The sequence below is a fragment of the Asterias rubens genome, chromosome 17 (genome assembly GCF_902459465.1).
Source record: "Asterias rubens chromosome 17, eAstRub1.3, whole genome shotgun sequence".
Classification (NCBI taxonomy): Eukaryota; Metazoa; Echinodermata; class Asteroidea; order Forcipulatida; family Asteriidae; genus Asterias; species Asterias rubens.
The window spans coordinates 3057863-3081765 of record NC_047078.1 but is presented as its reverse complement, the minus strand read 5'-3'; the positions used below and the strand labels follow the sequence as shown (position 1 = coordinate 3081765).

At 38.9% G+C, this 23903-nt stretch overlaps 1 protein-coding gene across 1 annotated transcript in view; it reads left to right on the top strand.

Moving 5' to 3' along the window:
• Positions 1 to 22829, top strand: part of LOC117301501 (proprotein convertase subtilisin/kexin type 7-like) — a 36586-nt gene extending 13757 nt beyond the window's left edge. The window contains exons 3-16 of the mRNA XM_033785522.1: positions 1963 to 2059; positions 4772 to 4809; positions 5435 to 5606; positions 9307 to 9397; positions 10311 to 10365; positions 11182 to 11320; positions 12900 to 13000; positions 13617 to 13784; positions 14683 to 14890; positions 15618 to 15774; positions 17306 to 17400; positions 19026 to 19134; positions 19844 to 19961; positions 20353 to 22829. Of these exons, the coding sequence (XP_033641413.1) occupies positions 1963 to 2059; positions 4772 to 4809; positions 5435 to 5606; positions 9307 to 9397; positions 10311 to 10365; positions 11182 to 11320; positions 12900 to 13000; positions 13617 to 13784; positions 14683 to 14890; positions 15618 to 15774; positions 17306 to 17400; positions 19026 to 19134; positions 19844 to 19961; positions 20353 to 21651 (2847 nt within the window). The 3' untranslated portion in view covers positions 21652 to 22829. The remainder of the gene's footprint in view (positions 1 to 1962; positions 2060 to 4771; positions 4810 to 5434; positions 5607 to 9306; positions 9398 to 10310; positions 10366 to 11181; positions 11321 to 12899; positions 13001 to 13616; positions 13785 to 14682; positions 14891 to 15617; positions 15775 to 17305; positions 17401 to 19025; positions 19135 to 19843; positions 19962 to 20352) is intronic.
• Positions 22830 to 23903: the final 1074 nt, after the last annotated feature.

Below are 23903 nucleotides of genomic sequence, written 5' to 3'. Positions count from 1 at the left end.
GCTTTTAAAGACACTGCCGTCGATTTCACAAAACTCTTCCTAACTTAAGACTAATCTTAGGACTTAGGATGAGTCCCAACCCTGCACTGTAGCATGCAGACCTTAAGATTAACCCTAAGTTAGGACGAGTTACTCGTCCTAACTTGAGATAAGACGAGTCCTACCTCTTTGTGAATTCGACCCCTGGACACTATTGTTAATTGTCAAAGTCAAACACCAATCTTCTGTCTTGGTGTATCTCAACATATGCACAAAATAACAAACCTGTGAAAATTTGAACTCAATTGGTCGTCGAAGTTGCCAAATAGTAATGAAAGAAAAAACACCCTTGTCACACGAAGTTGTGTGCTTTCATCAATGCTTGATTTCGTGACTTCTAATTCTAAATTTGAGGTCTCAAAATGAAATTCGTGAAAAATTACTAACTTTCTCGAAAACGACTTCACTTCGGAGGGAGCCGTTTCTCACATAGTTTTATACTACATGTATCAACCTCTCCCCATTACTCGTTACCATGTAAGGTTTGATGCTAATGAACCTTTTTTACCAATAGTGTCCACTGCCTTTAAAAGCCAGCAGGTGATACATTGAATGGTAGGCCTGTTATAAATGGAGAACATGTGTAAATGGTTTAGTCAAGTGTACGGTTTCATTTATGGTTCAACTTGAATTGATACCCAATTAGTGAAACTGATTGAGAAGTATGCCAAAACAATTATCACAAAGGAACAGACTGCCTTCAATTAGGGATAGCCAAGAAGGTCATGACTGTGCCTCTGACAGTGACCAACAGAAATGTCTTGTTGTACACTCTGTCAAGGGTCTGGGACACAAAACACAGACATGGTTTGAAGATAAAGATAGTTGAAAGCTTCCCTTCAAATTTATTTACTGAAGGGCTGTAGTTTTTGAGAAATGAGTAAAAACAAGTCACATGTATAGTCACATGTAAAGCGTATTTTCATGACACTGTTTTACACGGTTCTCAAAAACTTCAGCACCTCATCAGCAAGCAATATTTAAAGGGAAGCCTTCTACAAAAAGAACCCCACTCATTAAAAGCAAGCACCCTGCTTTGATAGCACCAGGTAGCATAAAAAAAAGCAAGCACCCTGCTTTGATAGCACCAGGTAGCATAAATAACATTACTTGCATGGTACTGCAGTACTTTAAGGGCATAATTAGTATACCGTGGGGTCGAAGAATGGTTTGTCAATCCCGTACAAAAGAAGCCGATGGTGTTGGAAACCATTCTTCATTCTACAAAAACTAATAAATTGTTGATCAAGTCCAATTTCATAGAGCTGCGTAAGCACAAATAAAACTGGAACCAGTTTTCAACCGGTAACCTCTTTCGGCTATTAAGCAAAATTTATTGAAGGCTTTGCTGAATTTTGGGCTCTAAAAAGCAGCTCTGTGAAATTGACCACATGGTTCTACATTTTGTACATCCGTGTACTCAATGGATCTTCATAAATTTACTATTACAATGAAGCTACAATGGGTACCTAAATTACCATTGTGACAGCCTGCCAGGCTTTTAAGCAAAGTACCCTCAAACTTATTTAAATCATAATTATCCTTTTTATATATGCAGGCTCCAATCATGCCAGACGCTCAAAAGAGAATAATGAAAATATTCAGTTCAGATATTCATGCTGTCTGGGCCACTACATTTATAATAGACCGTATTGAATTACCCCTTTTTGCGATGAAAAGTCGCCATCTTGTAGGGCAAACCGTATGCGCGTCCAAACGCGAACATCATCGAAGCACGCAACATTCCCGGTTTTATTTCTACGGCACATACATGCACACACTCACACAGACGCCATCTTGTAGGTCAGATATTTGAGTCGTGTGACGTAATATTCAATACGGTCTATTGTCTGGGTGTTATGGATGAGTATTTTCCTCCATTCATTAATAATTGACGTCTTCGTAATTTGTTTTGTTTGACAGCATAATCATAAGAGCCCCGGTATGGACATTAATGTCACCGAGGTTTGGCAACACAACATTACTGGAACGGGAGTGGTTGTCGCAGTCATTGACGATGGTAAGATATAAACATGATCTTTCAAAGACAGGGTAATTGAGAATGTAGGTGAAGTCTTAAAGGCACTGGATATTAGGCCAAGAAAAGTAAAATACCCGTTGATCGTCTGGGTTTTCCTAAAAGAGGAGGATGAGGGCCTTTTAAATTTTACTTTTTATTTCTTTCATATAGTGATCGGCGATATTTTTATTTAAACTGCCCCCCATTTGTTATAGTTTAAAGTCACCATTTACTTTGTTGTTACAAGTTCTTAAATGAGAAAATGAGAAATACCTGAGAAAATGAGAAATACACAAACAAATCAACATTAATATTGTCAAAAAAAAAAAAAAAAAAAAAATATGAAAATTATGGAAAGGTTTGCGGTAAAACCAGGTAATGACTATCTCTTATGAGTTTGGGTGGTTCTGAAAAGAAGAGTTTGTGTCAAGTCGGCGTTTCGATCAGTATGCTCTGATAGTCTTCTGGAGAAAAAGTCGGGCCTACAAAAAAAAGGTCGGGCCTCAAAAAAGCATAAGGGAGGGGACGACCAACTGAACAATTGGATATAAATAGCTTGGCTTTATATAGCGCTCGCCAATCACCAAGGTGACCCGGGTTCGATTCCCGGTCGGGGCCATAATGTGAGTTGAGTTGTGCGTTGGTTCTCTGCTGTGCCACGAGGGTTTTCCAGACTATCTGGTTTTCCTCCCTCAGATGTAGCTGGCAGCTTAATGCGCCCTTGTGTGCCTGCTTCTCGAACACAATGTAGCCGTGTCCATCGCAATTCAGCTCTTAGCTGCGAGTCAGGATGATTAGCACCCCTAATTATTATAATTTCCACTAGTCCGTATTTTGAATGGAATAAGGAAGTTTTTTCAAACTGAACTAGCCGGCCGGACCACCGGACCATTTTGAATGGAATAAGGAAGTTTTTTCAAACTGAACTAGCCGGCCGGACCACTTGGAGTTAATTTTGACTGGTCTTAGTTTGGATACATTAACTGGCATTTGGCTAGCGGACTACTGTTAGGAGAAAATGCCGAGTATTGTATTGTTCTATACGTGGTTTTTTTTTCTTGACCTTTTCCACAGCTGAGCCCAATTAGTCTTAGCTACTAGTCTGCAATCTGCAAGGTTTATTACTTGTTCCCTATTGTCCATTACCTTTTCAGTAACTAGCCAACAATTCCTATTCATTTCACTCGTTAAGGTTTGTCACTGGTCCATATTTCATATTAATTAAGGCCATTTTTCAGCGCTGAGCTAGACAGCCGGACCACTTGGAGTGAGATTTGGTTGGTTCTCAGATGTATTTAATGGTTAGCGAATCACCATTAAAGGGGAGAAATGTTTTAAAGGGGACAATGCTGCTACAGAGTATTGTTCTGTACAGTACTACAGTCTGGTTTTCCCTTGACCTTTTCCACTCCAGCGCCTTGCCTTGTTTGGCTCAGTTAGTTTAGCTACATTGTACTACTCTGCAACCTGCAAGCTTTATTACTTGTTCCCTATTCAGAGTTTGCCCATTACCTTTTCAGTGACTACCAACAGAACCGTAAGATTTTCATGTCATTGTTAAGTTTTGTCACTGGTCCATATTTCATATTAATTAAGGTCATTTTTCAACACTGAGCTAGACATCTGGACCACTTGGAGATAATTGTGACTGGTTCTCTACCTCAGATGATTTAAAGCCATTGGACCCTTTCGGTTCAGAAAAAAAAAAAAAAAGTTCACAGATTTACAAATAACTTACAGGGTTTACAGAAGGCAATGGTGAAAGACTTCTCTTGAAATATTATTCCATGAAATGCTTTACTTTTTGAGAAAACAGCAAAACAATATAAATTCTCGTTAACGAGAATTACGGATTTATTTTAAACACATGTCATGACACGGCGAAGCGCGGAAACAAGGGTGGGTTTTTCTGTTGTTTTCTCCCGACTCCGTAGACCGATTGAGGCTTAATTTTCACAGGTTTGTTATTTGATTTAGAAGTTGTGGTACACAAAGTGTGGGCCTTGGACAACACTGTTAACCGAAAGGGTCCAATGGCTTTAAAGACAGTGGACACTATTGGTAATTGTCAAATACTTGTCTTCACAGTTGGTGTATCTCAACATATGCATAAAATCACAAACCTGTGAAAATTTGAGCTCAAACGGTCGTCGAAGTTGCGAGATAATAATGAAAGAAAAAACACCTTTCTGATGCTTGATTTCCAGAGGTCTCGAAACCAAATTCGTGGAAAATTACTGATTTCTCGAAAACTACGTCGATTCAGAGAGAGCTGTTTCTCACAATGTTTTATACTATCAACCTCTCCCCATTACTCGCAATCAAGAAAGGTTTTATGATGATCATTATTTTGAGTGATTACCAATAGTGTCCACTGCCTTTAACTACAGTGATTAAGGGAATGTGTGGTGAAGAGGTTTTTTTCAACTAGTGGTTTAATCCCAACGAGGCCTGGTTCTTGATAATTTTATCGAGACGAAGTCAAGGTAAATTATCAAGAACCAGGCCTCGGCGGGTTTAAACCACTACTTGAAAACCACAGATTTGACCACAGATAAATCATTTAATTTGCAGTTTCATATAACATGTGAGACATTATGTTTTTGAAGGGACACCATGGCTTAGAACGGTCAGTCACATAGGCAACAGGTTATTGTTTTGAGAGAAAATGTGCAAATTTATGAAAAATTATTTTTGATTTTTATATTTCAGGCTTGGAGTGGAACAATGTGGACTTATTGGCCAATTATGTAAGTTTGTTATTCTTATAACGGGTTATTATGAGGATTTGCATAGTGGGGATCAATGTATCATGTATTTGGTTTGCATTAACACCATGAGTATGTTTGCTAGGTAGATTATGTTCTTTTTGAGCAAGACAAGCTCTCAAAAGAACATAATCTACCCAGCAAGTCTCTACTCATGGTGTTGTTACAAATTAAAGATACTTTGTCATTGTTGATTACTACAAAAACAACAATTATTTTGAAACTCGTACTTAATATCTGCTGGTATATGTACATTGTAGCATATATTTTGGCTTGATGGTAAAAGTATGTCTTGCATCATCTAGTAGTTTTTTTTTGCTTCGTTTTTGAAAGGGCAAGGGCACCAAGGCATTTTCTTTTTGGCAAAGGACACCCTTTGAGGAAATTGTAAATTTCTACTGGAACATTTCATGGGCACCAAGGCAATGGCAAGGAGCAACGGAGGCAATCACCTCCGCTGCCTCCATGAAGTGTCAGGCCTGAAATTGTCGGAGCTGACTTAAAGGTCAGATGTAATTTAGGTTTAGGTTTAGCGGGCAAAACCCTTAACCACTCAATTACCTAATGTACATTTTCCCTCTTTTTTAATACATTTATCTCTTCTCAGAATGCCCAAGGAAGTTGGGATCTGAATAATAATGATCCTGACCCGATGCCTGAGGTCCATAAAGAAGATGGGAAATCCTTAAACCGTCATGGAACTCGCTGTGCAGGGGAGATCGCAGCCGTAGCTAACAATAAATGCTCCGTTGGTGTTGCTTTCAACGCTCAAATCTCTGGTGAGTATATAGTAACTTTAAATTGCAAACAGTTAGGCAAAATAAAAAAATAATATGTTTAACGTCTCCCCTTCCCTTTCAGAGGCTGCCTCCTTTTTTCTGATTTTTCACAGGGAGAAAAAAAAGATACAATTTAACGACTTCAGACGATTTTTTTTTATATTTTTTTTTTATTATTATTATTTTTTTTTTAAATAGCCCAGTGAGTTGTCTTTAAAAATGTGTCAATCGGCCATTTTGAAAAAAAAAGACCCTTTCTTCCTTGTTTTTTTAAAGACAGGATGCTGAACGTGTTTTTGTATTAGGCTGTTATGCATGACAGGTACAACGCATGTACATAGGTCTCAGGTGTTTTTTCTCTTAATTTTGTCTCCTGAGTTAGAGTAGAAAACCTGCATCAATCATCAAGTTAATTTTCTGAGCGGTTAATGATCAGAAACTTAGTCCCTGGAAAAAGCTGGTGCTAGTCTTTATGATAAGCCATTTGTAATGATTGAAAAAAGTGAAAATTAATGACAATAAAAACCTACGTGGTACATGTCAGTATATCAGCTTTGCATCCGCAGGATTAGTATGATGCATTTTGAGAAACATATCACTTCGAAGTACTGCGCTTATTGAAAAAGATACCAGTGCTGTTCATCCCCAAAAATTTGAATAACTGAAGATCCTCTGATTGTGTAGGCTATTTCTTTAGAGATTATTTTCTGTGCGTGGAAATATTTGCGTCAAAGTTTCGGCAATATCTCAAAACGCAACCACCCTTCACAAAATGAAATTTTCTTCTCAGATTAATTTTTATTGTGAACAACTACTACCATGACTACATATTATAACGGATTAAAATAATCGACGGATCCAAAAACCAAAGGTTTACAATGCATCTGTCCAAACAAAATATTTACTTTTGCCTTCACCTTCCCTTTAACTGTTATTAAAAGTATGTAAACCGTACTCACAACATGATATGCAGTATAATAAAAAATACAGTGTGTGTGTTCTTGCACATTTCATGGTTAGACCATAGAGAAAGGACTCATGGCTACAGGTGATGTGGGCATTATATGATAGCCAATTAATCAGCACGGACTATGGACCAGCTGGTGTCAATTCAAGTACTCAACAATTATAAAATTGTATTTGTTGTATTGACGCACATTGTACCATGTATATTATACATACAGTAGACCATTTGTAAACATGGATTTTGTTTTGTTGTACAAACAGTACATTTAAAGGCATTGGACACTATTGGTAATTACTCAAAATACATCATTACTCAAAATACATCATAGTGCAATTTTGAGTGATATTTGTGTGGATCATTATATTCTACTTTGAAAACATCTTTCTAACCATATGCATTTCATAACAAACGGTTTCAAATGCTGTTCACAGACCAACTCGTCCGGTCCAAGGCAACTTGTTCCTTTAAGGCTAGAGAACAACTTGGGATATCTCTCAATGATAGTAAAATGTAATACGTAAATCACAATAGTATTGAGGAATTCCCTATAACAAATGAGATCAATCTTTTCTTGGTGCGTGTTCAATTTTGTTAAACTGTTTTTTTATGTTTTCCTTTTTTTCCCTTTTTTTCTGGTCTAGTAAAATTATTTCTGGTCCAGAAAACATTTTGACCTACATTTGTACATTTACAATACAGACTTTCTTGAACAATGTATTCCTTAATATGGGATAAAGCATGTTCATACTTCCTGTGAATGTGAATGGGAAGCAAATGTTGACGTCACATAATTTGCAACAAATAATTTGCAGCAGTTGAGCTGTGAGTAACTGTTGAGAATATTTGCAGAGTTGTGACGTCAAATATACGTCAGATTCGCTTGGCATTCGCAGGGAGTAAGAACCAGGCTTAAAGGAGTTGGGTACTTTTTCAAAATGTCCACAGATTTACATTAAACTTACAGGGTTTGAAGATAATGATAGTGGAAAGATTCTCTTCAAATATTACTAACTGAGGTTCTGTAGTTTTTGAGAAATGGGTAAATCAAGTCACAAAATAATTTTCGTCTCAAGTGCGACAAAAATTATTTTAGCATGTAAAATCCCCTTAACCAGTTATGGTATTATACCATAAACATCTATAGCATAACTGGTTAATACGATTTGACATGCTAAAACTAAGACGAACATTATTTGTTTTGCTCATTTCTCAAAAACTACAGCACCTCAGTAGGTGAAATTTCAAGGGAAGCTTTCTACTGTCATAATCTTTGAACTGTGTAAGTTTAATGTAAATCTGTGAATATCGTGTTTTATGTTTGGAAAAAGTACATGCATGTACATGTACATGTAGACCCTTTATGGAAAACAACAAGTTGGTCACCCTATTAGTTTTTCAGTTAAATTTGATTCAGCAATTTAAACACCAGTTTGCCATACATTTGTAACAAAAGAATTAAAAGCTGGCAAACTGTGCATGGTGATCAGGGCATTGAACACCTGCCATTGTAAAAAAATTCAAATTAATTGCATTTTCCCAAGGTTCTTCCCTCAGTGTCATTTAGTCAGTACATGTTACGTAGTTGTCCACCCATCCAATACCATTCAGGGTGTGGTACTGGTAGACTTGAATTCAAGTCTGAGATCACGATTATTTATCAGTATTTAAGCCACACAAACTCTCCAACGGATTAGCTACATGTATCAAACGCGCAGGCTAATATGATGGAGGTTGATCCACAAGAGGGCGCTATTTCAGGCAATAATGTATTGGCTATCGAGTAGACTAAAAGCCACGATCACAGACTTGGAACCAAGTCTACATGTTAGCATGTACAGTGTACACTGTAGACACCAGGGCCCAATTTCATAGCGCTGCTTAGCGGCCGATTTTGTGCTTACTGTGGAATTTCTATTTCATAGCGCTGCTAACCGTAAGCACACGAACAGGCATGCTAACCTTCCGGGGCTTACCACACGAAAATTAATGACGCAATATGGCAGCCCAATTTTTCTGCTAACCTGTGAAATACGCTAAGGCTTAAGCAAATTTGTCTGCTACAGTAAGCACGCAAATTTGCTTACCGTTAAGCAGCGCTATGAAATTGGGCCCAGACAGTAACTAAATCTTGTTAATCTTTTCCTCTAAATTGTTATGGTTTTCCCTCATTCGGCTTTTGGCTGCGATGGAAAATGTATTTTTTTTGTATGATTATCAACGTAAACCACAAGGGAAACTGACTGGCATTTAAAATGTTTTGGGGGGTTGCACAAAGAATTGACTCTACTCCCCAATTTTTTGCTATGATTATAATAATTAAAGCCAATAGTATAGTAGACAGACCTACATTGTGCAACTATAATAATCAGACACGATATTCTCCCTATTTATGTCGGAATTCCAACTGTTTTGCCCTTGGGAAAAATCAGACAAATTGTGAATTTAAAACAAAACAGCCTGAATAAATCTTTTGAAGTGTTTGGGAACTTTTTGTACGACACAAAATGCACCAACGATTTACTTTAACTGTGCACTGTTTAAACATGGTGATAGTTGAAAGCTTCCCTTATAGTCATTCTTGCTGAGTGTGCTGTATTTTTTGAGAAAATGAGTAAAACATTTTCACAAAAATAAATTTTATAATGGTTATTTTATGTAGCTGATTTATAAAAGCTCTTATAATTCAAAACAACTGAATGATTAATGATATGTAAATTTATTCATTTTATTCAGGTATTCGTCTGCTAGATGGACCAATGACGGATAGTCTGGAAGCAACAGCCTTCAACAAGAACATGCATATTAACGACATCTACAGTTGCAGGTCCGTTGAAATTATAGAAAAGGAAACAGCAAAATTTTAAACTTGATAGTAACAAAGCAGTCACTTTATGCTGGCACTAGGAATACATTGCAATCAATACGTACCTGCACAATGAAAAATCTATCTTAAACATATGTTCATAAATACCTCAGACAGTTTCGCTATTGCTATTGGTGGAGAGCGCGTCACGTGGGTGTGTATAAACCTTTGTTTATGACCGGTAAAAAGTGTTAATTCATGGGCGTACGTACATGTATCTACCAAACAAGGTACTCAACTCAAGGTGCTTATAGGCCTAAATACAAACTTTCTGAAAGATTTTTGAAGTTTGATGAATAATGAGACCCAAATATGTAGCAGCTTACAAGGGTTTACAAGGTGTTACATTATCATACTGTCTAATATGTTTACCTATGTGTAGCATGCCTCACAATCCTTGTTTCAGTATCTCGTGCGCAGTATCTAAAAGTGTCATGGACCAAAGTCTATTCACAAGTACAGGTACCTGACCCCTTCTGAGACAAAAAGAAGAAGATATATATAATTCTTTGATGTTGAACTGTAGCTTTTCAAATTTACAAGTGTTGATTGTGTAGGTCCCCTAAAATGTGTGACATGGTAGTTTTTTATGCACAGGGTAGTTTGTAGCAGGACAGTTTTTTTTTAAACTGAGAATTGAGTTGGTCTCCCAAACCCAAAAACTCTACTCCGCGATAGTAGACAAGTCTCCCAAATTCCGAAAAATTTACCTCGTAGTAGAATAAAAGAAGTAGAACATAATCTACGTGGCAAGTAGATATACACACATGGTGTTATCACAAACCATATAAAATCATTTATCAGAAACATAGACAATGTGTAAAACAAACATTTATAATTGAATGCATTTTTATTCTTTGCTTTGATTTCACAGCTGGGGCCCCGATGATGATGGAAAGACAGTGGATGGACCTCACCCTCTCGCTCAGGTAGCAATCTTTGACCTCTGACTTCAATAACCTTTGAAATTTTTTCATTGCTTGTCTTGCAACGATTCCTAAAAGGGACACGTTGCCTTGGATCGAGCAAGCTGGTCTATGGAAAGCGTTTCTTACCGTTTCGAAACATCTGGCCATTTACTATTTTTATTTACAGTATGCATGGTTAGAAAGATGTTTTAAAAGAAGAACATACATACCAATCAACACAAATATGTCTCAAACTAACACGACACTCACATTTTTTATTCCACAAATAGTCGACCATGCTAGTTTGCAAAGTAAAATGGAACGATCTGTGGTAGAGGGAATGACCTCCCCTTCGTTTAAAATGTAGGGATGGAGGGCTGAGTCAAGTCTGATGATGAGCAGATGAGTGGAATCAATACCTGTATAAATATCAAGAATAATTATTATGTAACACCCGTTTCAGAGTCACACCAAACCAAATTCTGAATTAAGTACATGAAGAGTTTGATGTCTGAAACAGTTAGAAGCGACTAGGCGCTCTAGAAGTCAAAAGATCGACTGTTGCGGAACGACTCTGGAGTGCCTTGGTTTCAGACGTCGATCTTGTCATGAGCCGAACCCAATGTAAATGTTATGTTAAGTTTGCCTGTCTGAAACCAAAATTTGTTTGTGTCGACCTAGAGTTGCTCCTAATCTATTTGGTTCAGCGCGCCCATCTGGGTGTCACTGCACATGTACAAGTTGAACTCTCCTATATTGGCCAGATAGTACATTATGAGAGCTCTTGAGCATGCAGAATTTTCAATTGTTAAAAGATGATTGCTTTTGTGTTTTCAGACGGCCTTGAAGCACGGAGTAACGGCCGGCAGAAAAGGACTTGGAAGCATCTTTGTTGTTGCTAGCGGCAACGGAGGACGGAATGAGGATAACTGTAACTATGATGGCTATGCAAACTCAATGTACACTGTAACCATAGGTACGTAATGCACCGCAACCATGGGTACATACAGTATGTGCTGTGTGCGCTGTATAACCCCAACTCTACACCAGAACCATTAGGTGTTTATACCTATGTGTGCGCTAAATTAAAACCAACCCTTCAAAATCATATTCATTGTGTAATATTTTTAGGGTTTGACATGTTTAAGACTGTAGGCCTTTAATAACCACACTTTTGACTAATCACAGGACCAAGCATAACGAACTAATTTTAAAGCCATTCGACACTTTCGGTACAGAAAAAAAATAAAAAGTTCACAGATTTACAAATAATTTACAGGGTTTACAGAAGGTAATGGTGAAAGACTTCTCTTGAAATATTATTCAATGACATGCTTTACTTTTTGAGAAAGCATTAAAACTATATCAATTCTCGATAGCGAGAATTACGGATTTATTTTAAACACATGTCATGACACGTCGAAACGTGCGGAAACAAGAGTGGGTTTTCCAGTTATTTTCTTCCGACTCCGATGATAGATTGAGCCTAAATTTTCACAGGTTTGTTATTTTATATATAAGTTGTGATACACGAAGTGTGGGACTTTGACAATACTGTTTACCGAAAGTGTATAATGGCTTTAAGTGGGATTTGCGGCTGTAACTAGAAACTGTTTTGGTCACCGGCCAGTGATCAACCATTGGCAAGTTCAACTAAAACAATTTCTGGTTACAACCGAAAAAATGCACCACTGTAGTCCAAATCTTTAGGTGTTGAGTGACCATATTGGGTGCGTTGATTAGCTTCCCTGGGTCGATCCCACAGTGCTCATTCAAGTGAGCTGCTGACAACAGCTAATCGAACGATCACACTCGCCCTCTCGTGGTGACGTCATGCACCTCGAGCCAGCCCCAAGACACTCGTTCCACAAGCAGGGCACTGGGGGCTGACCGGACCGAGAATGATGTCAAAGCTATTCGGCCCTACCGGGGGCAGACCGGGGTAGACACAGGGAAGCTAATCGAGTGCATTATTTTAGAGGATTCAGGAGTGTCTCTTGTCAAGGGCACAGATGAGGGAGTTGGGGTTAAAAACAGTTATTTTATTCAACTGTAGTCAGTAGTATTTCACACCAGGGGGATAGTTGCTTAGTTGTTTATCATGTTTTCTAAACCTCATCTTAAAGGCAGTGGACACTATTGGTAATTGTCAAAGACCAGTCTTCTCTCTTGGTGTATCTCAACATACATAAAATAACAAACCTGTGAAAATTTGAGCTCAATCGGTCATCGAACTTGCAAGATATTAATGTCACACGAAGTTGTGTGCGTTTAGATGAATGATTTCAAATTCTAAATCTGAGGTCTCGAAATCAAATTCGCTGAAAATTACTTCTTTCTTGAAAACTATGGCACTTTAGAGGGAGCCGTTTCTCACAATGTTTTATACCATCAACCTCTCCCCATTACTCATCACCAAGAAAGGTTTTATGCTACTAACTATTTTGAGTAGTTACCAATAGTGTCCACTGCCTTTAAAAAAGGTAAAAACAAACGGGTCTATATGTATTCTTTCATTGTATTGATTTTTCAAAATAATTTTAAACTCTCTGCAGGAGCTGTTGACGAGTCAGGTCAGATGCCGTATTACGCAGAGCAGTGTGCCTCGATGTTAGCCGTCACATTCAGCAGCGGGGCTGCCAATAAACGCAACATTGTAAGTCAACTCATTCTCAGATACGTTTGGTTTCTCAGGCCTGTGATTTTTCCTGATCTCAGGATTTAAGGCCCGGTCCCACTGCAGCGATAACGAGAACAATAACGAGAACGACACCAAGAGAACGCATTCTATTGGTTGAATGAGGGTGTGCGTATTCTGCGTGGAGCAATTCAACCAATAGAACTCGTTCTCTTTGCGTTGTGATCGTTATCGTTTGTTATCGCTGCAGTGGGACCGGGCCTTTAATCCATTAATAAGACATGATATTCTTCCTACTTAAGTCTGATTTCTGATTTTTTTTTTTCTCTTGGAAAAATCTGTAAAATTGTAACCAAATAGCCTAAAAATTGTATTAAAGTCTGCTCATGTGTACATTCATGTACATAGGTCAGACTTTGTACCCGATGAAATGTTCCTACTTTTTTTTCTAAGAACCAAATACCATGCCTGCATGAGGCCTTGGTGACTCAAAACTCACCTCTTCAAAACGGCATTTTAAATCCTTGACTTTATATTGTGACTTTGCAAACCGGCCCCCTTGAATGGCATTTTTTGACAGATTGTATGTGCTTTATAAGTGCCTTTTACTATTATTATTATTACCTGATTACAGGTTACTACGGACTGGACTTTAGCGAAAGGTACCGGCTGTACATCGAGCCACACCGGTACTTCAGCAGCTGCACCACTAGCTGCAGGAATGATCGCCCTTATGCTTCAAGCTAAGCCATGCTTAACATGGAGAGACATACAGCACATCATTATCCATACAGCATCAAAGGTAATAATAAGCAATCCCTCGATGTTGAGGAAGATGTTCTCCACAGAATAAACTAAGTTATTAGGGTTGAGGTAGCTGGTGCCAAAGGTGACTCCGTCAATGACTCAAAAGTCTGATCCGTGAGCCACATACTCTCAGGCAGAAGTCCCAGGTTGTAGTTAATGGGGAGGGTTGGACCATGGAGATGTCTCTCACGTTCCCTCTCCTTTCGCTGCTGACGCTTAGCCTCCATGATGCTCAAATCAAGTCCATTATGCGTGCCCGTATGCTTGGCGCGCGCGGCAGAGTTGTGCAGAAAGGCATTGGAGAGGCTCACGTGTTCTTGCACACACGTGCGTTGTGGGCGGAGCCTAATGGATAGGTTTATTAAGTCCACCAAGGAAGAGCCGTTCAACAAAATTGTGAATGTTTAGTTATGGTGCCATCATTACTGAAGTGCAATCTGAGGGAAATCTGTGATGGGCAGCACAGTGTATTTTGCTCAAAGAGCTGGGAAAAATTTGTTAGTTGTGGGCAGGCTGGCCTGGCACCACCCACCGTGGCTACAGCACTGGTAAGATGACAATGTAATATTATGAACTTCAGTTTGCAATAGCACAATTTGTCCTGTATCCTAATGACTAGTGCAAGCTGGGTCAAACTTTGAGACCAGTTAGGAACTCTGCAACAGTGACGTTAACAACGAGAACTCCCCTCGATCCACTAAATGAAAGTAGAAGTCCTGCCCATTTTCTTATATTCCACACAACACAAATAATGTTGGCCAGTGATGTGATTTAGAGAGCCTGTATTTAACTTCTCAGTCACAGTTTGCATTTAGGTTTATTTTATCATCCAGGAAACCACTCCTCGTTATCAATTTCATTTTTCCCATATTTTTGTTTTATGTGTGAAACAGGTGGATGAGAAAAACTCTGTATGGATCACCAACGCGTGTGGTTTCCACCATTCCCACAAGCATGGCTTTGGCCTGATGAGCGCTTGGCGTCTGGTCAATGCTGCTAAGGCGTGGCACTCCGTACCCTGGCTGTCCTCTATCAATAACGACATCGTGACAGAAAATAAAAAGATCTACGCTGGGAAGACGGTATCAGTTAGCCAAACAGGTAAAATAACAAGGAAAGGATGAAGGATTTATCAGGGATGTGATGGCTCCGTTTTGAACTTGAAAACGATTTTTTTTACAACCCCCCCCCCCCAAAAAAAAAAAAAAAAAAAAAAAAAATGAAAGATAAATGTATTTAAGGAGGCTTCATGCTCACAAGCTTTCCTGCTCTCTCATGCGTTCATGCTTTGAGCTCACAGTTCAGTTTTTATTTTAACAGCCCACCGCTTATCTGATTTAAAGACAGATTTGTGTTAGCTGTGAAAGCCAGTCAAAGTCTGCAATGTATCTTTTCCTCCCTGTTCATCCTTGCCTTTTTAGTTTCCAATTCCTCGGCTGACCAGGGCCCAATTTCATAGAGCTGCTAAGCACAAAAATTTGCTTAGCATGAAATTTCTTCCTTGATAAAAACAGGATAACCAACAAATTTCCATTTGTTGCATATTGCCTGTTTACTTGTATTCGACTGTTGTTTGCTTATCCTCAAAATCACATGGAAATTTGGTTGGTAATTCTGTTCTTATCAAGGAAGAAATTTCATGCTAAGCAAATTTTTGTGCTTAGCAGCTCTATGAAATTGGGCCCAGTGCAAGTTTCAGACATTGAGCATGTTTTAGTCACATTGCCCTCACTCAGTCGAAGACAGAAAGGTCTAAGCTCTGGAAGCCAATCAGAGTCTGCAATGTTTCTGATTAATTTTTTCCTACTTTCCATCCTTGCCTTTTTAGTTTCCAATTCCTCGGCTGATGATAATGAACTTGAGACGTTGGAGCATGTTTTAGTCACAGTGTCCCTCACTCATTTGAAGAGAGGAATGCTTCAGATTCAGCTGGTCTGCCCGAGCGGAACGACTTCTGTCATCGGAGCAAGACGGAAAAAGGATGAGTAAGTTAACATTTTTTTATCCCATCGCAACATAAGCGTTGAAGGGTACTTTTTGTACGACACAAAACACAAACTGCCATGGATTTATATTAAATTTACACAGTTGGAAGATTATGATAGTTGAAAGGTTCTCTTAAAATTTTACTTTGTGTCATGGCCTAGCAGATAAGAGTACCAGATTCAAGCTCTGGTGTTTGATCAGCAGAGTGTGGGTTTGAGTCCCGGTCGTGACACTTGTGTCCTTAAGCAAGACATTGAACCATGATTGCTTTGTAAAGTTGGGGAGGTAGTGCTTTCTACCAGCCAGGCCTCTGATTGATGATACCCAAGCCTACATCCATATGGACTGTAAAGGGGGTAACCATGTTTCAGCCCTAGGAGTAAGTGGCAACACATTGAATTGTCCTTCAGGCCTTGTGTGTCTGGCGACTTGCATAACAAAACATTTAAAAAAAAAAAAAAAAAATGTTGCTGAGGTGCTGTCGCTTTTGAGAAATTAAAACAAGTGCCTGTCTTAATCCTTGCGGTTAAACAGAGTGGACCAGCCTATTGACCCAATTCACCTGACATACTCGTCAGAATAATCTTAGATGGGCCACTTGGTGGGCAATGTCACTGCATTATTCAGTGAAGTGCACATTTAAGGCGGCGCAGCGGTTACTCGTAAACCTATTGCCCACCAAAATGATGACTGTGGCACAGTTGCTGTGTGTGACGTGTGGCAAGGGATCATCAATATCTGTACTTAGGCAATTCCACACTAGTGGGCACAAGGAAATATGTTGTCAAGTATTTTTGTCTGTGTACATTCAGAAGCATTATGAGGATTGTGGTTAAAAAAAAAAGAAAAGGTAAATGACTGAGTGTTTAAGAAACTGGAAGGATAAGTCTTCAAGATTTATACGTACGTAAAAAGGACAGACATTTTGTTAATCAGTTGATCGAAGTTATACTAACATAAATGTTTTGCCCAATGTTGTTCAGATACCAGTTCTACAGACCCTTAGGGATAGTTACCAGCCAAAATTAAGAAATTTTCTTCCCTGCTATTTAAGATTTTTTTTTTTTTTTTAAAACAAATGGTTACGTACAAACAAAGACAGAATTTGGTCACAAATCGTCTGTCCAGTGTTCGTACATGACTTTTTCCCTGTTTTTATTGTCGTAATACCCACAGCAACATCTCAGTTTTATTGCTTACAATCTTTAAGAGTCAGAAAAGTTACTAACACAATATTTTGTAAGTGTTTTCATATTTTCTCTTTACTTTCCAGGCCATATGTTTGTCTTTTGTTACATACGTAACACATTTCAAATGACCTTGTAATTCCTAGAGGTCAATGATTTTTAATTTTTTTTTTTTGAACAGGAACAATTATAAACAGATTTAAAATGTGAAGGAAAAGACTGTAACAATATAGTTCCTTTTCTCTCGCTCTCACATGCCTAGATCTTACAAAATTATTCCTTTGGTCCATTGCCCACTTCATAGTAACATTTGATTGTATATTTCTTTTAATCAATATTGCAGCTCTACAGAGGGCTTGAAGAGCTGGACATTCTCCACAGTGAGGTGTTGGGGTGAGAAGCCATCAGGGAAATGGACTCTCTCTATTAAAGATAACCGTAAGTCACTTTCTAGTCCTTGAACCATTCACTTTGGATTTGACTGGTGCACATTTATTAAGGGAATCAATGTGTGGTGAAGAAGTTTTAACTAGTGGTTTAATCCCAACGAGGCCTGGTTCTTGATAATTTTACCGAGACGAAGTTGAGGTAAATTATCAAGAACCAGGCCTCGGCGTGTTTAAACCACTAGTTGAAAACCGATTCAAATACCTCTTACAGTTTTGCTTTTCCTATTGGTGGAGAGCATGTAACATGGGGGTGTTATAACGGTTGATAAAGACACAGCTGAAGCTGTTCAACTTCGCGTGTTGAGCAATCTAATGTAATGTACACCAATTTAAATTAAGCGGAACGCAATTCATAGCTATTAGTAACTGCGCGTAATATGTGTACACGCGCGTAGACACACCAACTGACGCGCACAAAACATTTTTACGAAAGTGTGTGGAAGTTTGCGAACTTTGAAAAATTTGCAAAAGCCAACAATGTCACATTGTCTATAAATGTGAAATTATTATATTTCTTAACATAAGGTCATTTATGAATAACAATAAAAGAGTGGTGACTCGTTCTTAAAGGCAGTGGACACTTTTGGTAATTACTCAAAATAATTATCATCATAAAACCTTTGTTGATTACGAGTAATGGGGAGAGGTTGATAGTATATAACATTGTGAGAAACAGCTCCCTCTGAAGTGACGTAGTTTTCGAGAAAGAAGTAATTTTCCACCAATTTGATTTTGAGACCTCATATTTAGAATTTGAGGTCTCAAAATCAACCACCTCAACGCACACAACTTCGTGTGACAAGGGTGTTTTTTTTCTTCATTATTATCTCGCAACTTCGACGACCGAATGAGCTGAAATTTTCACAGGTTTGTTAATTTTATGCATATGATGAAATACACCAACTTGTGAAGATTAGTCTTTGACAATTACCAATAGTGTCCACTGTCTTTAAATGGCCGTTTAGGAAATCATCGCCTTATCGTTTATTTATCATATTATTTGATTACACATCCAACACCACAATTAGCGCCAATAACCGGATGAACAGGAAAACTAGAAGAAATGATAAATTCTAGATGTGGGAAGAAACCCCGCTTAGTTCAAAAACATTTTTTTTTCAGAAAGTGAAAAGCCGGACATTAACCCCCTCCCTCCCAGCGTATGGTTTGTACACTTGTGAAAGTATAAATAATTGTGAACACTCCCACTGCTGAATTTTGTTTAAAGGGTCTATGTACTTTTTGTAGGACAAAAAACACAATGTCCACAGATTTATACTAAACTTACACAGTTTGAAGATAATGATAGTAGAAAGCTTCCCTGAAAATATTACGTGCTGTGGTGCTGTAGTTTTTGGGAAATGAGTAAAACAATGTCATGAAAATAATTTTCGCCCCATGAGACAAAAATTGTTTTAATCATTTACAAACTTATTTTCATAACATTGTTTTACTCATTTTTAAAAAACTACGGCACCTCAGTAAGTAATATTTGAAGGGAAGCTTTCCACTTTATCTTTATCTTCAAACCCTGTAAGTTTAATGTAAATCTATGGACATTTTGAAATAGTACCCAAATCCTTTAAATGACGTCATTCATATGTCTGCAAACAGATCCAGTTGCTGCCGATGGGTCCGATGTACAGAAAGGTGTACTACAATCATGGCAACTCAAGCTGTATGGATCCAGTATGAACACAGGAGAAATCAACAAAAGAAAACTGTAAGACTTCATTGTTGTTTAAAACGCTTTATCTTCGAGTACGCGCTCATCCTCCAATCAGATTTGCAGAATAGAGTGGTGATATAAACCTATATCGCACGGCCCATATCACTACCTGCGTCTTGTGTGTTGAAAAAAAATGTAGTGCGTCTGCGCCCCATATCCAAGGCCTCGTTGGATATGGGACGCAGAAGCGCTATATTTTAACCTATTCCACTCGCGCATGTGTAATCACTTGTAATGTACAAACTGGTTATTATTCTGATGAAAGGGTACACTGAAAGCCTGATACTTCACAGAGGCAACAAAAGTGATTGCCTCCATGCCCCTTGGTCATTGTTTAGGCGCCCTTGAAATGCTTCAGTAGAAATTTACAATTTCCTCATAGGGTGCCCTTTACCAAGGAGAAAATTTCTTGGTGACCTTGCCCTTTCAAAAACGGAAGCATACAGCACAACTTTCTATAACCATTTTTAGCTTTGGAGAAAGACTTAAGGCCCGGTCTCAATGGCCTAGACAACGATAATGTAAAAGAGAGCGCTGCAGTTGACTCGGCCTTTAGCCGTGGTAGAAAGATGAGACCATTAATTAACTGTTAGCAACTCCTTTGACTTTTTGAGTTTAAGAAAGGAGTTTTTCTTAAAAGCAACTGTGTGCTCCGAATTGTAAATGTTTTTAATAAGAATCTTGGATGATTTTGACTCCACAGTCTAGTCTCGGAAGCAATGAGTGGAATATTCTTAGATGCCAACTTAACCGAACCGTGCTCCTATTACTGGAACTCTGGTTACGAAGAGGAAAGCTACTTATCCTCCAAGGCTATGCAGGTAAAAATAATATTTATGGGTATTGCTAATTTTTCTTCACAGGCATTTGCATAAATTCAAATAAGTGTATCACTTGATTAGAAATATTATTACCAATTACAGTTTTAAGCATTGATTTTGTGGTGCTATTTTCAATAGACCCTTCCTGTTAAATAATTATGTTAATTGCACATAGCGCATGCACACTTACAGTTTGTTTTTTTTAAAATGAGGGAACATCGCGCTGTTTTGTCTGCGGCTAAAGGATACATGATGCTATGGCGTTGTCTAACCAATAGGGTATGTACCGATGCCTGAACGTTAGCATATTTCATGGGAAGGGTCTATTGCATGATGAATATACATGTATCTTTGAATCTTGATCTTGGACAAATTTTGTTTAACTTTTCAGATGTTGCTCTACGTCAGCGGCTTATTCACTCTGTTTGCGGTCTACTACACTCTGGAGCAAGCCTTCTGCAACACTGAAGACAAAGATAAAGACGAGGAGCAAGGAGGTGATGAGGATGATCCTCAACAGAGGACGCCTCATCTGGACAGGCCTACAGGAGGTGACCGTGAGGAAACCAGGCGCCTCTTACAAGAGGGTTCATCGGAGAGGTTGGATCTCGATGGAAGCTTCCAGAACGTGCTTCCTAAAGAACCTGATCAAAGAGGTCATCATGCAGAAGAGGAGATTCCGTTGCAACGGTTAGATGATGCCGAGGTACATGATAAGAACCTCGGAGGCTCCAAGTACCTCACAGACAATCACTCGCTGGGTGAGGTCAACTCAAAGGAATGCCACACGAGGAGAAACGGACATGACCAGGTGCTCCTGACGAAGATACACTCTATGAGAGGAAATAAAGTGCTCAGGGACGGACAACTTTTAGGATGTGGTAGGGAGGAACAGGTGCATGGCTTGGAGAAGGAGGAGGCTCGAGATCCTGAGGTACTCGGAGGGCATCATCCTTGTCAGGGGAGTTGTAATGGAAGCAAGGGCTATGAGGAGATAATCAAGAATCTTGTGGAGTTTGTTCCAGAAACTACGAACCTTCCAGTTCCGTCAAAATGTGGACACGAGTCGGTAAGAACATGTGCATGTAGCGGCCAAAGTGAAACCTCCAATGTGCAATACACCACGCTCAGCATCTATGATTGTCAAAGCTGCTTAGCGAGTAGAAATGTGCCTGTCAACGATAAGGGCCCTTCCAAGCATGCTTCGCTTCTTCCTAAAGGTGCAACTGACAAAAGTGTGTTAGTTAAATCGCGTATGGATGCCACAAACGGGGATGGGAAGTGTATATGCTCCAAACTACGATTAGTCAGTCACAATTCTGATTCTGTGGAGGGGTCAACTTCAAGTCGGTTCACTGAAATCGACCAATCATCAACCGTGTGTGATAGCTGCAGTTCAGAACAGCTTACGTCATTGGCTGCACCGGCAGACAATCATCCAATCACAAGTGGCCTTTTGTCATGTGCAATTTGCGGAGTGTACAACCTCTCGAACAGTTACAGTAAAAGTTCCCTCATCGGTGCTTACGTGTGTAGACAGTGCGCCCGCATCGAATCACAACTCACTTCGAAGTCTACTTGTAAGAAGGGTGCCGGACTTGCAAGGGACAGTATAACTATATGTAACGAACAGGAGCTATTGCTAGATACCAGCTTTTCATGCCCCCCTCCATTCTTTCAAGATTGCTAGAAAAAGGTGTTCCTATTAAGAGCCCAATGTCATGGAGTTCCTACCACATCTAAGGGCCTTGTCACACAAGACAACTTTAAGGCAACCATCTGCAGTGCATATGCTACATGACCGATTTTGGAGAACTGGAGTTGTTTTGCAAACGATGTATTGCGATCCACAAGAAAGCTGTGGTATTGTTTGCCTGTAAGCGAAGTTGCCTCGTGTAACAGGGCTATAGAGTCTTGTCAACACAAGGCAACTTTTACAGGCAACTTTGAGGCAACCATCTGCAGTGCATGCTACAGGACCACTTTTGGTAGCACATGATTAGTTTGGCAAACAATGTCTTTCGATCCACAAGAAAATTGTGGTATTGGTTGCATGTAAGTTGCCTTGTGTGGCATGGCCTTAGAGCCTTGTCATACGAGGCAACTTTTACAGGCAACTTGGAGGCAACCAACTGCAGTGCATGCTACTGGACCACTTTGGTAGCACATGATTAATTTGCAAACAATGTCTTTCGATCCACAAGAAAGCTGTGGCATTGGTTGCATGTAAGTTGCATCGTGTGGCATGGCCCTTAGAGCCTTGTCACACAGGGTCCTTTTACCCAGGCAACTTGGAGGCAACCAATTACAGTGCATGCTACAGGACCATTATGGTAGCACATGAGTCATTTTTAAACAATGTCTTATGATCTCAAAGTGATATCTGTGAACATTCAAATGTGAATGCCCTTTCTTGGAGATTGCCTGGAAATGGTTGCCTGTAAATTGCCTCGTGTGACACAGCCTTAAAGAGGATAGTGTAGGGTGCCAGTTAAATAGCGTATAGCATTCATAAGGCATTAAAGTGCTGTAATTGCCAAACAATATACTTATAGTATGCTTTATTTTCTAAAAGAAAATCAAAGTGTTAATAACCCAAGTATGCATAGTTGATATGCGTATCTCAACATAAATTATATTTTATGATGATGTGTGTCAGTGCTGCAAAAAAATGATAAGCGTTTTTTTAACATGCTCAACTCAAGTCATCAGTTGGTCTTGTTGTTAAGTTACTGTTGTGGTACTTGTAAGTTATCACTACTAACACAAGTTTCGTCTAATAGCGTGAGGGATGCCTTAACTTAAAGCCATTGGACCCTTTCGGTAAACAGTATTGTCCAAGACCCACACTTCGTGTATCACAACTTATATATAAAATAACAAACCTGTGAAAATTTAGGCTCAATCGGTCATCGGAGTCGGGAGAAAACCCACTCCAGTTTTCGCGCGTTTCGCCATGTCATGACATGTGTTTAAAATAAATTGATATTGTTTTACTGTTTCCTCAAAAAGTAAAGCATTTCATGGAATAATATTTCAAGAGAAGTCTTTCACCACTACCTTCTGTAAACCCTGTAAGTTATTTGTAAATCTGTGAACTTTTATTTTTTTTCTGTACCGAAAGGGTCCAATGGCTTGAAAGGCGTTGGACACTATTGGTTATTACTCAAAATAATTATTAGCACAAAACCTTACTTGGTAACCAGTAATGGGGAGAGGATGATAGTATAAAACATTGTGAGAAACAGCTCCCTCTGAAGTGACTTAGGCCGTGTCCAAAACGACGACTTCGGCTACAGCTACGTCTAGATCAGCGCGTCTACCAGTGTTGAAGAATAGCAGACGCGCGCGATCTAGCCGTAGCTGAAGCCGATTCGGACACGGCCTAAGTCCCTCTGAATGTGCATCGTATTTGATTTCAAGACCTCAGATTTAGAATTTGAGGTCTCGAAATCAAGCATCTGAAAGCAGCACGACTTCGTGTGACAACGGTGTTTTTCTTTCATTATTATCTTGCAGCTTCGATGACCGATTGAGCTCAAATTTTCACAGGTTTGTTATTTTATGCAATATTTTGAGACACACCAACTGCGAAGACTAGTCTTTGACAATTACCAATAGTGACTAGTGTCTTTAACTTAAGAAAGTCAGCATGACGTTACAATTACAATTAGGACCTTTTGGTTGGTAAAACAGCTTCAGTTCGTAAAGGAAAATGAGTAGCTGCAAAACTGTTGCATTTTGTGTTCAATCAAACTTTTTTCTGGAAGATTTTAAAATCAATTTTGAAAGAATTTCGATAAATCATTGAAAATAGTTTTTAATTGAAGCTGTAATTTTTTTTACGAGAAAAGTTAAATTATTATAAATGTACATTTTGCAGAGACGTACATGCCAAACACACAGGGACTTTTTGATTTGTTTTTATATTATTATTATTTT